This window comes from Neodiprion virginianus, chromosome 4 (genome assembly GCF_021901495.1).
Source record: "Neodiprion virginianus isolate iyNeoVirg1 chromosome 4, iyNeoVirg1.1, whole genome shotgun sequence".
NCBI lineage: Eukaryota > Metazoa > Arthropoda > Insecta > Hymenoptera > Diprionidae > Neodiprion > Neodiprion virginianus.
Window position 1 is genome coordinate 41,403,507 of NC_060880.1, and position 15,059 is coordinate 41,418,565.

General features: G+C 36.7%; 1 protein-coding gene and 1 non-coding gene across 4 annotated transcripts; both read right to left on the bottom strand.

Annotated features, from left to right (window-relative positions):
* Positions 1–5,766: 5,766 nt before the first annotated feature.
* Positions 5,767–5,839, bottom strand: Trnav-uac (transfer RNA valine (anticodon UAC)). The gene has a single exon. It is a non-coding gene; the product is annotated as a tRNA-Val (tRNA).
* A 1,760-nt stretch (positions 5,840–7,599) lies between these two features.
* Positions 7,600–14,979, bottom strand: LOC124302325 (polypeptide N-acetylgalactosaminyltransferase 35A-like). 3 transcript variants are annotated; one of them, XM_046758395.1, is made up of 7 exons: positions 14,645–14,979; positions 13,807–14,158; positions 11,482–12,163; positions 10,813–10,930; positions 10,132–10,620; positions 9,904–10,035; positions 7,600–9,105 (listed from the first exon to the last, which is right to left on the bottom strand). In XM_046758395.1, exons 2-7 carry the CDS (start codon positions 14,156–14,158, stop codon positions 8,944–8,946), a joined length of 1,935 nt encoding a protein of 644 aa, XP_046614351.1. In that variant the 5' UTR covers positions 14,645–14,979; the 3' UTR covers positions 7,600–8,943. The 3 variants fall into 3 exon arrangements, with proteins under 3 accessions (XP_046614351.1, XP_046614349.1, XP_046614350.1); XM_046758393.1 differs by having other exon boundaries at positions 14,519–14,979; XM_046758394.1 differs by having other exon boundaries at positions 14,469–14,979.
* Between the last annotated feature and the right edge of the window lie 80 nt (positions 14,980–15,059).

The window sequence follows — 15,059 nt, forward strand, 5'->3', positions numbered from 1 at the left end:
GCACGGTGATAAAAAAAAGATAATTTTTCACGGTGAACGAGATTTTTCTTAACCTGTGACACCGACAGAAACGAAAACTTTACAATTTAAATCTATCAACGACACAATCGTTCCGAAAAAGGATTTTTAGAATTTCCTCTAGAGTGCCCGATTCAGTTTTAAAATCCATTCGGTTTTTATTTAGATGATCACCACAAGTGGTTATAAATGAAATATCGAAAATGACTTCAAGATACGTAATCCAGTTGCTGACATACAGTAAATTGTCTTCCGTTTGTCATTATACCAGAATGCATTTCACCGCGGCAAAGCTTACTAACACAGCGGCTCTGACAATAAGTGTAATAATGCTACAGATATATGTAATTGGTTCAGCTTTCATGTAGACGTATTTCCAGCTTACCAAACATGTATATTATGGTGATACAGGAAAAAATGATTCACGATTTTCCACTACGGTACCCCCCAAAATGTTTGTTTAGGTTGAACGAAAAATTATGTAAAAAAATAACCGTTCTACGTTACGTGTAAGATCACGCTCATTTGATGTTTTACCTTTTTTCACATATTTTTGAATTTATGAAGAAACACGTTGTAGCACTTCAATTGTTATTTATTTCCTGACATTTATATTCAACCGAAAGATCACCATCCTTAAGACAGCAATATATCAACCGCGAATCGCATTCTCCTGAATAAAAAAATCGATTTGAATTATAACTATTTGATGAGATTGAATTTATAATAAAAAATTCGTCAGATCCTCAATATACAAGCTGGAAACTTAATTTTCAGGTGTGAGTCATCTTTGTATCGTAAATTGATATTATGATTGATGTAAGCATTGAAAAAACTGTATCCGCGATACGATATATTCACAGAAATGTAAAAAAGTAAAAATTCAACTGAGCGCGATCTTCCGCATAACGTAAAACGCTCACCTTTTGCCGTAATCTTTCTTTTAACCTAAACAAACTTTTTAGGGGGTGCCATGGTGGAAAATCGCAAATTATTACTTTCTGAAACACCCTAATATTATACATATATATATATATATATATAGTCTAGGACAAAGCAAGGATATTTCACATTCGAAATCAGTCTTCCCTATACTCAGAGAAACTTTATTCTAAAATCTTACGAGTCCATCCGAACAAACACCTGCATTGTATTGATTGGGCAATCCGTTCCTTATCTACAGATTCATTCTCCCAATTGGATTCTCCGTATACTTTTTGAGCCACGAAGTTTTTAACTATGTAATGACTAACGGTCAGGTTGTACACATACCTATATTTCGAAGTATTGCGAAGTATAGTAGGTATTGTGTTCCCTGCAAACCTGTGCTTCTCGTCAATTTCTGCAATCTTTAAGCATACATGCGGAAATGCGATTTTTTTTTAATGCGACAAACTTTGGCAAGAAACTGGAAGGTGCAAAGTTTCAAAGGCAACTTCTTTTTTTTTTTTTTGTTTGTCGCCAGATCTTCCTATCCTTGACCGCAACATTGTATGAAATCAGTCGGAAAGTTTATTGATCATTCAAGAATGCGGCGAGGGCTGTGCGGTCGGACGCAACGCCAAATGTTGCAACATTTTATCGTCCAACGTGTATATTGCTCTCGAAAAGTGCACGATGCATGAGTATTTAAAACGTGCGTGAATCTAATCGTTTGAAAAAAATTAATGATGAAAGGAAATAATTTTTTCCGTTTTCACCAGTAATTTTAGACTAACAATGAAGGCAATGGATTTCGCTCGTAAAATTACTTCGACATAGCGCTCGAGTGAATTGTTTCTATAACTATTTTCCGAAATCCGCCAAAAAAGTGTTGTAAAATTCAAAGGGGTTAGCTTTCCGTTTCTTTTTTGTTTTTTTTTTCAATTTTCCGAGCTGGATGAAAAACTTTTCGTCTCAGATTCGATTTGCAAGGCTTTTTTCTTTCTTGATACGACCCCCAGAAATGCAGAAAAGACATCTGGAACACTGTAGGACCAACAGCTGAGAATGTAAAACAAAACTGCGAAGGATCTTCTTTTTTTTATGTTTATACTAAATACGAAAAATAATATTGTGGCATTATTATTTTATTCAATTTTCATTTTCGGATTATGTCTTCTCCGGTCTGGAGAGATTACACTTTTGTTCACAGATAAAAACTTTAAGTCCTGTGTCGTTGACAAGAAACGATTTCAGAATATTCTGGCTGTAGGTAATACCGATTTTTTCAACGAAGCAACATATTTAGGTAGGTATGCCTACGCTACGCTGCTAAATGCAGTATTCAATGTGGCCGTCTGTATCATAATGGTATCTCAAACCTTCGCGTCAGTCACGTAAATCGTATCGCATTTCGCAGGGTTTGGTGGAAGCGCTATGGAATCATAAAGAGCGAGAATGCACCTGGAAGCTTCACACGGTTGGTTAGATATGGCGTAACCCAGCTGCGGAGCAGGTCTGGTATACCTATAGGCTTACGTACATCCACTTTATACGATATGCCAGTACATTATGGGTAATGATTCTAATGGCAGAAATGTCCATTGAATTGTCGTTACTTATTCAATGGAAATCAATGATGGCGAGATCGTTGTGGTACGCAGCTCACCCAATGCTTCGATTTTCCGTCCTAATCCGTAACAAGTCACGCACTGTCAGACCTGGTGTGAAAAATTTTCAAGTTTTCTATCTCGCAGACGACGTCAACCATGGTTACAGGTCTTCGGTAATCTGTGGCAAGCATTTATCTACAAATTTTTATACTCCCAATGACACCTGTAACAGAGATTCGAAGATCGCTTAGCAGAGAATTCTTTCGGTTGCCGCTTGTAGATTATGAGTAGAGCGTGAAGTGGAAGCATTGGCTAATGGTACGAAGCTGCTGTTTCGTTAAACAGGGAAACCTTTTATCCCCTTTTTAGGGGTCGGATAATACGAATCCAGGGACGGGTCCAAGAACCCAGTAGCAGCCTGTAATTTACGTTGTATATAACAAGGGGGAAGAGAATCACGATTTCTGATATTACTAAAACTATAAATGCGTTATTGTGCCCTTGAACGAAGGTTTATTTTCTGCTCCCATCTCAGAGGCCAAACAAAGTCGACACTCGCGTAGGATTTATCTCACTTGGTGAATGCGGTTCGCATGCACAGGCCGTGCACGCGTATCCAAATTCATCAACGTTTAATTCCACGAATGTAAACTGATTCTACGTTATTAGAAAATGTGAGTTGGTTATTTATTAGACGTTGCACGCCTACGAGAAAAGCATAACCCTATATCGATAAAATTTTTACCAGAATCTTATACTGTGGATGTGAACACATTATATTTACACCTATAAGTTTGTCTTGTTCGCAGATGAAAGAAGTTCTGAAATTCCATGCATTCTAATTCGGCAGCGTTCAGTTTCTCTTGGTATAATAATATCCTTCTCAGTGATCGCTCGTTCACGCGGCCCTGGATTCAACAGCATATATATACACTTGTCAGAGAAAATGACTATAGAAGTGTGAACCGCCAACCGCTGCGACAAGATAGCAACTGCAGATTCTCACACTTTCTCTCCACCCGCTCCATCTCCCGCGCCCCTGTGACGCGAGTCTTTTTTCACAGATATCCATCTTAGAGATCAGATTTTCGTCCCACTTTTCCTACACTCAACACTTTCCGTGAAACCTGTACATGTACAGCCAACAAGTATTTTAGGAGTGGAGGGATCGGGGGCACTCGCCTCCGGCGTAACAATTCAAGATGCGGAACGATTATGTCAATTGCTGTATTTTCCGCTAACGGAGCATACCTATGGAATAGTAAAACCATGCAGTGCCGTGCTCGATCGCTATCGCGGGCGTACACGCCTTCAGATAACGTGCCTGTCACGCTGTTCTTATATCGTTAAAAATCGACTCTTGTTTACCTTGAAGGTGCAGCCGCATGGAGTTCAGTTCACAGCTAGTGTTGTGTACACTGTACACAGATTCTTTTTCATTGAGATTCTTTCTTACCGGATAGGCTAATTGTAAGTTTATAAAATCTACTGCAGAAAACAGACAATGACACGCGGACACTTTTCAACAAAGTTTTTCTCGGGACTATTATTTTCTTCGGTTTGTGCGCGATTATTTCGGAACCAGTGGAATTTCATGGCCCTGACTTTGGAGGGTACTTGGTATCGTTCTCCCTCGTCGTTTCAACCTATGCTAATTGAGAGTAAGGTTTCGAATAGCGCTTCACAACTATAAAATATCATGAGATTAAGTACTTTGCCAAAAGAGATGTGCAGGGAAAAATATTTTAAAAAACTGGACAAGTGCGAGTAGGACTCGCGTCCCGAGGGGTCCGTACAAGTTTAAGTCATATTCATTTTTGAAGTGAAAACTTTTGTAGCGCCGTTGGTGAAAACTTCTTCAGCACGGTAGTGATTTGAAACGAGATTAAATGAAATGAAACGACTATCGACGAAACGAATAATTATTCCACTCCTGATACTGCATTCTCCTCATTCTCTCGCAGTTTAGTTTCTGAAGGTTTCACTTCTACCGCGTGTGAACTGCACGCATGTTCTTTTTTTTTTTATGTGATATAGCTGCAAATTAACTATTTTCGAACTTTTTCCTTCGATTGTCCTGTGAGACCTTGCTTCTCTTCAAGTTTCATGTTTTTAGGTCAACGGGAAGCACCCTACAGATTTTGAGGACTGAGTTTGCGAGTATCAAAACATGCAACATAAATGGCCGTGTCTTTTGATTGCGTCGACTTGAAAGCTTGAATTTTCCACACCTCCGAGGGACCGTAGACCTTAGTATTTGATAATAATTTTAACTTGATACCTTTATCCGTTCCTGAGAAAACAGGCCTTGACCGACGGACAACGAAGCGATCCTATAAGGGTTCCGTTTTATCCTTTTGAAGTACAGAACCCTAAAATGACCTACGATTTCATACTTTAAGGTGTATATGTCCCCTGAAGAGGGACAATCGAAGTAACCTCTGTTCGAAATCACTCGCCACCGCGAAGTTAGAAAAAACATTTTACCGGGTCCATTTACAAGTTTCAATATTAAAGTATTTCGCAGTAACGTCTTCGGGACCATTCAAGTTTAGCTAACGCTGAAACAGGGGTAGGCAATTCAGTGAAACTTTATCAAATTTACCCTGTAGTATTATAGGCATTCCAGGCAAGTATTATAGCTGACGTAGAAAATTCCAAGTTCGTGTTCGAAGCCGACACACGGCCTGCTTGAGAATAATCAAAAAAAGGTTCTGTCGAATGGGGGTGTTAATAATGCATGCATTTAAGAAGAAAGCCTACGTACAATGTATTTAATACTAAACGAATAATGAATCTACGTTTTACTGAACATGCTAATGTGTATCAATAATTAATATTGAATAAAGTAGGAATTAATTGTTCAGGATGTGACTGTAAATGGCATTTCTGTCATTCCCATAGTTAATGAATTGATTAGCCAAAAACTTTTCAAAAAGCGTTACCTAACGTTAAAAAACAGTAGTAGGCAAAACAAGCATACGTTACCTGTCGTTACCATGAACGGTGGGATCCACAATTTTGAAAAAAATGCGTTAGCTAATACTTGAACGGCCTCTAATCTCAGGACACAAGTTTCGCGACAAGTTCAATCAACCTAGAGCTCTTATGCAACGATGATGCCAGAAACAACTTGTCAAAATACGAACGGGTAAGAGGCAACAGACGATCTATTATTATCTGTACAAGATGAAAAAAAAATTGGTAAAATAAGTGGTTCCGGCCGGGATCGAACCGGCGACCTTCTGCGTGTAAAGCAGACGTGATAACCGCTACACCACGGAACCTTGAATACTTCCGTGAGCTTTTGTCTAGAAATCTTACACGTCAGAATATTAAATAGACATGCTTTGTAAACTAAACACATCCATGGCTTTAATTGTGGGTTAAGTTTTGCGCTGCTCTGTAACAGGAAGCTAAAATCGGAGTAACTCAACCATAAAGACCAGGTAAGACTAGGATTCAGTAAAACTGCGCAGGCGTCTACATAATCATGATAATTTTCTACGGTTCAAACGCATTACTTGCGTTTGCGAGACTTGGGTTACAGATTCGTCTGTGGATATACGGTATGCAAGCAGAATAGCACGCAAAAAACGTAAATGGAACAATTTTATCCAAACAAGAATGAACAAATATCTACGCTTCACTGCAAGAATATTTCGGTACGCGCTACGATTATACATATTATGCTTATAGAGCAAATTATAGAATAAGTAATCATTATGCGCATAGACTGGTGAAAATGATTACCACGAATATTTAGGGAAATTGGAAAATTTCGTATAATTTTTTACAAAAAATTGTTTTCGTGCAAAATTGTAAATATGCACAGTTTCTCATACAAGGTTGTAGATTTTCATGAAAATGTACATTTTTTCAGTAACAAATCTACAAGCCACTATAATTTTTAAAGCAAATGAACAATTTTTTGTGATAAATTACAAACATTCACAATTTTCTACGAAATAATAGAAAATTGTAAAAATTCTTGGTAGTAGAAATTTTTACCGGGCATACCGATACCTATTACCTACACAAGTGTGTATATCAACGAGTGTTCATTTAAGTAGTGACGAGACGATAGGACCGTACACACCTGCGCTTGTTTCTCTATCCGTGGATTACTGGCTGATTTTCGAATGATTTTCACAGCAGAGTGGCCATTCGCTCATTTTCCAATCCACTCTCATGTCTTTATCTACATACGGTAATTTACATGCACGGTATCACTCGGTACTCCCGAAACTTTTCTTGAAATCGCAACCACCACCATGGAAAGTAACGACTAAATCTATTTGGGTTATTCCAAACTTGGTGTTCGATTGAAAAAAGTAACGACTTGCAATGCTGATCATAAAATTTTACAAAAAATCGTGGAGAAAACGAGTGTAGGTACGTACATGTCCCCATTTATGGAATGCACAAAATGTAGATAACGAGTATAATATGCCAATTACCTGACGCATAGCTACTGCGACAAAGGAATTTTGAATATTATCGAGGAAATATAACATCGTATTAGTTCGTTACAAATCGACTCACCTTTAGCATTTTTATGAAACGTTATTCTAGTTCGTAATTTGATTGTTTTATTTCTTAAGTACCGTATAAATTACATAATGTACTTTAACCGATGATATTCTGAAAAGACGTCATTCCAGATTATAATTTAAAAAATGTACTCTTTCTACATACTGATAAATAATTGTCCATCTTTCAATTCCCTTCAAAGTTCATTCGCGAAGGTTTCAAAGATATAACTGATTTAAAAATATTTGCGCAACGGAAGTTTCTTCTCTGTAACTTTTTGACTGTTTTTTTTTTTTTTTTTGTTTCATCGCAACAGCTAATTCTGAACTGGAATTCAGTGGAGAGCAGCATACTCTGGAATCATTTTTCAATTGTACAATATTCGTCGCATAAGGTAGATAAAAATGGTAGTTTTTCGGTTAGATAATTTCTATTAATACGTACTGTAGGTAGGCTGTACTTTTGCGAGCATGTAATAATTAGTAAAAGTGTTACATATAAGAAAAAAACATCATTATTTGAAGTGTGTCTTATTTTTCGTAACTTTATTGATTTACAAAATTAATTACTACTTAATAGATAAAAAATCATTTTTCTAACCGCAACTATTTCTACACATTATTTGTGAACAGTTGTATTGTAATTAACGATCAGTAGCAAACACGGTTTGGTCAGATCCTTGACCATAATTAATACTAACGTGATCAACACGACTAGCAGACCTATTTTTAGTTGGAACGAACGTAATAAGCGTATTTGAATTATTTCTCAGAAATATTTTCCATTTTCTCGCCCATTACCGACCAGTATACACATACCAGCCAAGACTTACGGAAAAATATATATAGTGGAATGACATAGGCGTCGCTAATTTTGTGGTCAAAATTACGGGGATTGCTTGCCAGTATGTTCAAATTTCATTCGCGAATGTTCTTTCGAGTTTTCGAATACCGTAATTACGGTAACATGTACTCCAAGAAAAAGCGACGTTCACGTAATTCCCGTACCACACGTAAGCCCAACATGTTTATTTTTCCGCGTAGTTATACTACGAACTTAAGGATTCTTGAACGAAAAACTCCATTTCCCGATATCGTCTGTAACTACGTGATCCCGTTAACAAGACTCTACGTCTCTCTAGCCTTCGTTCAGGAAATCAATTTTGTTGGAAAACAGTTGGAATTTGTGTATATTTTGGGTGAATTTTACGAAATATTGGAATGTGTTGTGTAGAAATAGCACACGCAGGCTGATATGTTGAAAACACTCTATGGGATACTTTCAATGAAATACGTTATGCCTGTGGATCGGCGTAATCTATCACTTTCTTAGACTTCCGAGAATTTCTTAAATCGTCCTTTTTTCCTAGTTTCTACGGTTTGTCGCCACTCCAAACGATAGGTGAGGTACATTTGATTGATTTGCTGTCGAATTTTTCGCATTGTTCGTAAGCGCTGCGAAGTGGTACACTCTATGTATAGACAGATATGCATCAAATCTTGAATAAAATATCACTATTGCACGTAATTCTTCATCAGCGGTACACACCAGTCGTACAATGTACCTTCTTAGGAAGATGCATACTTACGCAAGCATAGGTATCGAGCCTCTGCTCGTAAACGAACTGCTCCAGCGTCTCGCCACCATTGATATAACAATCAGCTTGTGCGAGTATGTACAATGCGTATATCCGTGATAAGTAGCTTTACTTAAATAATATGTTATAATGCGGCATCACATCTGTGTGTAGTGGCATGTTTGATTACATTCTCGTCCCGAAGCACAAGTTTCTTCACCACTTTCTTCCTAGCAAATCCTCATCCGGCCTATGTTTATTCTTGCTATTCTCTTGTCCGCGTCATCTATCCATTCGTCCAGCTAACGTAGATCGAACCAAATCCCAGCTTATCAATGATACATCAGGCTTTGTACACAGGTTCATTGTTACCAGTGCATTTGTACTGTTACTAAGTACTCCCAAACAGGTACCAGCTGCCATATTGTATATTGGTATACGTTTCTAAAAGTTCGAAACATTTATCCCAAGTATTATCACGTTTCTTTCAAGACTGTGTGTATTTCAAGAGGTTTAAGTAACAAATGTCAAAGAACAGATGAGATATAACAGATATTTTAAAACTGCAAGCTATGAAGAATACATTTGAGACGTGAGAAGAAATGACAATATTTGCTGGAACACCTTCAAAGGCGTTTAGTCTGTATGTTATGTCTGTACGGTTTGCAAAAGAATTTTGTGTAAGAAAATGCTTCATTTATTCACGTTTATACGTGAGTCTTGAGCATGCAAGAGCATGCTTTGATGCTTTTCCGTTTGTTGAAATATCAGTAAGCTGTGCGATTATTTGGTGCTACGTGTTTGATTTTCACACAAATCAACTCGTCAATAATGGAACAAACAACGGAGACAGCCTAAGGAACGGACTGATGGCCACGGCTGATTATTCATCGTATGAGATGCCAAGCGCTCATGGCAGTTATCACGCATCAATTAAATGATTGTCACGGTCTATTTTTTTGATACCCTCATTTTTGATGATTTTGATTTTGGTATTGATATACCGATGGAGTATTGCTTCTAAATACTGTTCTCCCACGTGGGTAGTAAGTATATACATATCATACATACAAGTAACTATCGCAAATAAATGGAATATAGCTTTGTATAACCAAATGCTTGTAATCCTTGTAATTTTCACTTGATTCGAAATCTAATACGTTAACCATACAAGCCCTGATATTTATATTTAAGAAGTCATGAGCACATTATGTTAAATGTTGATTTTCCACATGAACTTACGGTCCCTTTGTGATGCCATGCCTGGTTTCCACCCATTTCGTGACACTTTCCGAGTCTTGGCCATTTTTCGTTCCCTTCTAGACACAACATTTGACCGAGTACTAATTCGTGTTTATCTGTCTCATACCACATCTATAAAAATGAAGAGCATTAGTTCACATAACGTACTTCTTTGTTAACGTTCCAGCGTACTCTGATTTAATTTGCAATCTTTTATATTATATGTACCTGCGATTTGGTTCGTAGACATGGTGTTAATATCAACTTTGATCCCCTTGTCTTAATGTCCTTCTCACTTCGAATACAAAGAGCGGAGCCAGTCAGTCTAATTTGATACTGATCGGTGTAATTTCTCTTTCTTAAATGCCATGGCTGCATTTGTATCTGATTAACTTTTGCCAATTTATCTTTCAAGTGTTTCTCTGTATCGTCTGGCAATGTTAACTCTGGGTAAACTGTTTCCAAGTACCAAGAAAAGTCTCGACACTTCAAGCTTTCCCGTAGTGCAACACGTTTCGAAATGTCACCATAATCAATATTTTTAACATCTTTCAAAAAGTAATCCTTGTATTTATCCATCCACACATGAGCAACTCGCAACGAGTTTTTCAACATGGTATCATGCTGGTCGTCCCCACCGTAGGGTCGACGTCTTCGAAACACATGTCCGACTCGTGAACATGGGATTAGCTCTATTGTACCTCCGCACATCCATATCTATGAAAAAAAAATAGTAATAATAATGATAATAATAATGGGTAGAGCACTCAAATCATCTTTCACTTCACCAGGGAGATTACAATGAATCATAATCAAATTCAATGACATACACATGTTCACATTAAATTATCACATATATCATTAGCAAACGATTCGATAGCAATAGAAAACTTGTAACGCCTTGCTTACCCTAAATGATATTTCTAAGTTTTCACCTCCCCATATATCCATACCGGAGTCATACTCTCCTAGATGCGCGAAATATTCGCGATCCATTGCAAATAATCCACCAGCCATGGTTGGTGATCTTTAAAAATAAAAATTCTAGATAAGTATCATTAAATACGATCATAAAGTACGATATTTATGGGGGCAGAAAACGGATTACTGTTCAGTCAAATCTTGATCACTTGCCATCATTTTCCCGCAATTCTATAAAATGTTTCCTGACACACATTCGCGTATTCAAACATATCCCACTGTAAGCAAGGCAAATTTTGAAAGCCTTCGACAGAATTGCCTCTGTGAGATTTCTCAGATAATGCACAAAGACGGTGGCTAGTAACAAAATATTGACTTTGAGTACTTAGAACACCTCAATGGATGACTATTACTACATTATTCAGAATACAAGTCAGTCCTTGACATACGATGAATTTTCATTCTGGGATTTGATCAATCATTTTCAGTGCAGAAGTTTATTAAATCATAATTAGCATCGGAAGCCTTGACTTGTGTTCATAAACATACAGGACCTTTATACTTTTTTGAATAAACTGTTTCACGAACAGTTTGGTATAACAAGATTTGTTGAAACCATTCATGAAAAGTTGACAATTATTCAAGAATACTGCGTACTTTATTGGTTTAACAAAATCCTCGTCATGAACCAAGGTTCCAATAGGCAGGTTGTCCCATTTGAAGTGTAATCCCCAGTTGAACCCACCCCTAACTAAGGGACTTCCAGTATATTGGAAGGTATCAGCATTTATAATATCTATCACGGGCATCGGGACAATGGTTTTTGATTGAGCGATTCTAGAGAGCAGTGGCTCAACCCACATTTTGTTAACTTCAATATGACTGTCTAAGAATATCAACACTTGTCCAGTTGCTCTTTTTGCCCCGTACATTCTTGCCCTTATTAAACCTTCTCTTCGATTAGTTTTGTACAGTTTTACTTTCTTCTCAAAGTTCTCTTTAATATATGTATCTAATTTGACATGCAGAGTGTCATCGTCGCTCCAATCATTTACCAAAATAATTTCGTGCAGTAAATCATCAGGAGTTTGATCAACCACTGAATGTACAGATCTCAGAAGTGTCATGTAGTGCTCATTGTAGAAGCATATCACCACGCTGGTATTTGGCAATGATTTGTCATATACCAAAGATTGACAAAGTTTGTGACGTGTGTCAGGTATTTCTCTATGCAAGCTCAGCTGATCAGATACTAGCACGTTAAATGCGTAATTCTTGTACCCTTCATCTCTTTTCTGTTGCTCCTCAAAATTTTTTACCATGCCAATTTCATCGAGCCCTGAAACATGGAAAAGTTAAAAATCATCCTGACAAGGAATGTTTCTCAATGTCCTAGCAAATTGATTCAGGTGACATCTTTTATTTGTTGATTTATTTATTATTTGTTTTTTCACAGTTACACTGAAGGCAATGAAGAAAGTTCTCGACCATTGGGAATTGTTAACAAAGTTATTCGGTGTCGTCAGTCAAACGTTTGAAATAAAACAAACTTGTTAAGTTTCGGCCCTAGTGAGGGGGGGGGGCCCTTCTCAGAACTACAATTTATTATAAATAAAAAACTGTAAAATATATATATAATATACATATAATACATGTATATATTAGGGTGGGCCAAAAAAATTGACTATTTTTTTTTTCACTTTGTACTCCGAAAACTTGGTTGGTAGAGACCTCGAAAACATTCTCTCCGAGTATGAGCTCTTAATTTTAATAGGAGGGTCCTCCGCCTCGCAGTTTTCTATTTTTTTCTTATGGCGAGGAAGAAAACTCCATATCTCAATATCTACTGTGTATAAAAAAAAAAAGTACATTTTCGTAGGAAATTGAATTCTCTACAAAAAAAGGTTTCTCACAATTTTTTTGTATACCTCACTGTTCAGAAGTTATTGAAGGTTACGGTTTGATCAGTTTAAGGTAGATGTCTTTTTTTTTATGAATTTTATAACTTTTCAACAAAAAGTCATTATAATACGCACAACTCATATTATCGTAAGAAATTGAATTCTCTACAAAAAAGGTCTCTTACAATTTTTTTGTATACCTCACTGTTCAGAAGATATATATATATATATATATCTGACATATCAAACTTAAGAAAAAATACAGTGTAATTGAAGGAAAAACAAAAAAAAAAAAGGAGGCAATACTTTCACTAATCTCATTTTACTGCAAATAGATATTTTTTGAATTTGTGAATACAAGAAGTTTGCTGACGATTCCAATTCCTGATTTTTCGAACGATTAATTGGATCTCACTTAAGTGAGACCTAAGCAAGAATTCAGTTTTGTCAAAAATTCGAAATCAGCAACATGAAATGCAAATGTACCTCAAGTTTCATAACTTCTTACAGTGTAAGAGAAACCTGATTTGTTTTTAGAGAATAGAAAAATTATGATTGAATATTTACTGCAATTACCCATTTACTTATTATTGGAATTTTTAAGCGTTTCAAGAACTTAAGGTTGCAGAAGGGCTGAAATGTTTCTACAAGATATGCCTTTGAATAAATAATAACTATATAACAGAGCGATGTATCAGCTTAGCAATTTCATACCTATGTAAAAACATATAATCAGTTAATTAAACCAAGCAAATGAGTTCACGCCTGAGTGATTTTTTTGTGATCCAACCATGCACAGCTTCTGATATTAAAAAACAATTATTTTAAAGATGTACTTCATGAATATTGAAAATTACTAGTACGAAAATCTGTCTTTGCAGGCAAACAACTCAGGAATGTTTTTTTGGTACCTCTGAGAACCTAAATAATGTAACTATATATGTAATTATATCAGATATATCACTCATATGTTCATTGGGAAATTGAGAAACATTCCCTGCCAGTAAGGACCAATTGATAACAATCCATTATAAATAAAACTAATCTGTGGTCAATGTTAAACTACTGTTGAGTTTATTACCTCCTCCCACGGTGACTGCTGGCTTCACTGGGACCGGTTGCAATTGTTGTAGCAATTTGTTACTATTTTGAAAGTCATTATGAGCTTTGTAATTATACGGATCTTTACCACTGACTTGGTGCCTATGAATTTTATCCTTGACATTCTGTATGTAAATTGCCTCGTGTTGATCATTCGACCTTTGGTCGAACACAGATTCCTTTAGAGGTTGAGAAAAGTCTGGCACATAGATCGTAGGACTCGCTGTATTTGCGTTTTGCGACAATCTCGAATATAAGTACAAGCTGAAGGTCCATGTCACAGAAGTTATCACTATACCAGAAATGAATGAAAAATATCTTGTCGAAATCATCTGTAAAATGTAGTAAAAGTGATAGTTAGTCAGTCTACAATACAATAAGAAATTGAAATTATAACTGAAAGTATATCTATCGTCTTTAATGATGAGGCAAATTTCAAGTGATTCGATCCAGCTCGATGTCTTCAAAATAAAACCTAAACTAACGTGTGCTTGCAGCAGTAATAATTATTGATAAATATCGAAATCAGCTGTTCTTGTAAATTTAGGCTTGTTTTGATATTGTCATAGAGATGAAATGATAATATTTAACTATCTGAAAATTTTCCAAGAAATTGTAGTTGAAGATTCGAAAGTATTTTACCTATTTGGGAAAAAGAAGGCATGTAAACAAAAATATTTGTCCCTCCATACCATATCACACTGGTAACTATGATCTTCCAACGATGCTTCCAATAACAATACCAGCAATTCTTTCTTGTACGATATGTGTACCGATTCGATGGTTCGTAAACAGTAAGCAAATACTTAGCAACCCACCTTGGATGAAATATATCACGTCCAATTACGTGAATACCGTTGTTTGGTCACTTAGTTTGATGATCAAGCCAACAGACAAACGCGGATGGCCGGCCATATTTTTGTTGCTACAGTAGCAAACAGTAGAACCGTCAGAAGTATAGAGGTTAGATCATAGACTTATAAAGATAGAATGAGCGCTCCAATAAGAGGCACTGACAATTACATATAAAGGACAGAGATATGCCGGGGGTACTGCTCTCTCTTTTCAATCGGCGTCATGGTGGGAGACAACGGAGCAGTGGAAGTGGAACAGCTGTAAATATTAGGCGCATGATTTCGCCTCATTCTCCTCTACCGCCTCGATGCCCGCCGCAAATATCGTCAGAGAGAGGCAGAGAAAGAAAGAAAGTCCCGGCATATGTCTGTCCTTTAA

What these genes read in the sequence shown, in the direction of transcription:
- LOC124302325 (XM_046758393.1), bottom strand. An exon ending in GATTTTGTTAAACCAATAAA is followed by an intron (nt 10,931 to 11,481) that starts GTACGCAGTATT and finishes TTATTTTTAAAG; the next exon opens with ATCACCAACCATGGCTGGTG. An exon ending in ACTTAGAAATATCATTTAGG is followed by an intron (nt 10,621 to 10,812) that starts GTAAGCAAGGCG and finishes TTTTTTTCATAG; the next exon opens with ATATGGATGTGCGGAGGTAC.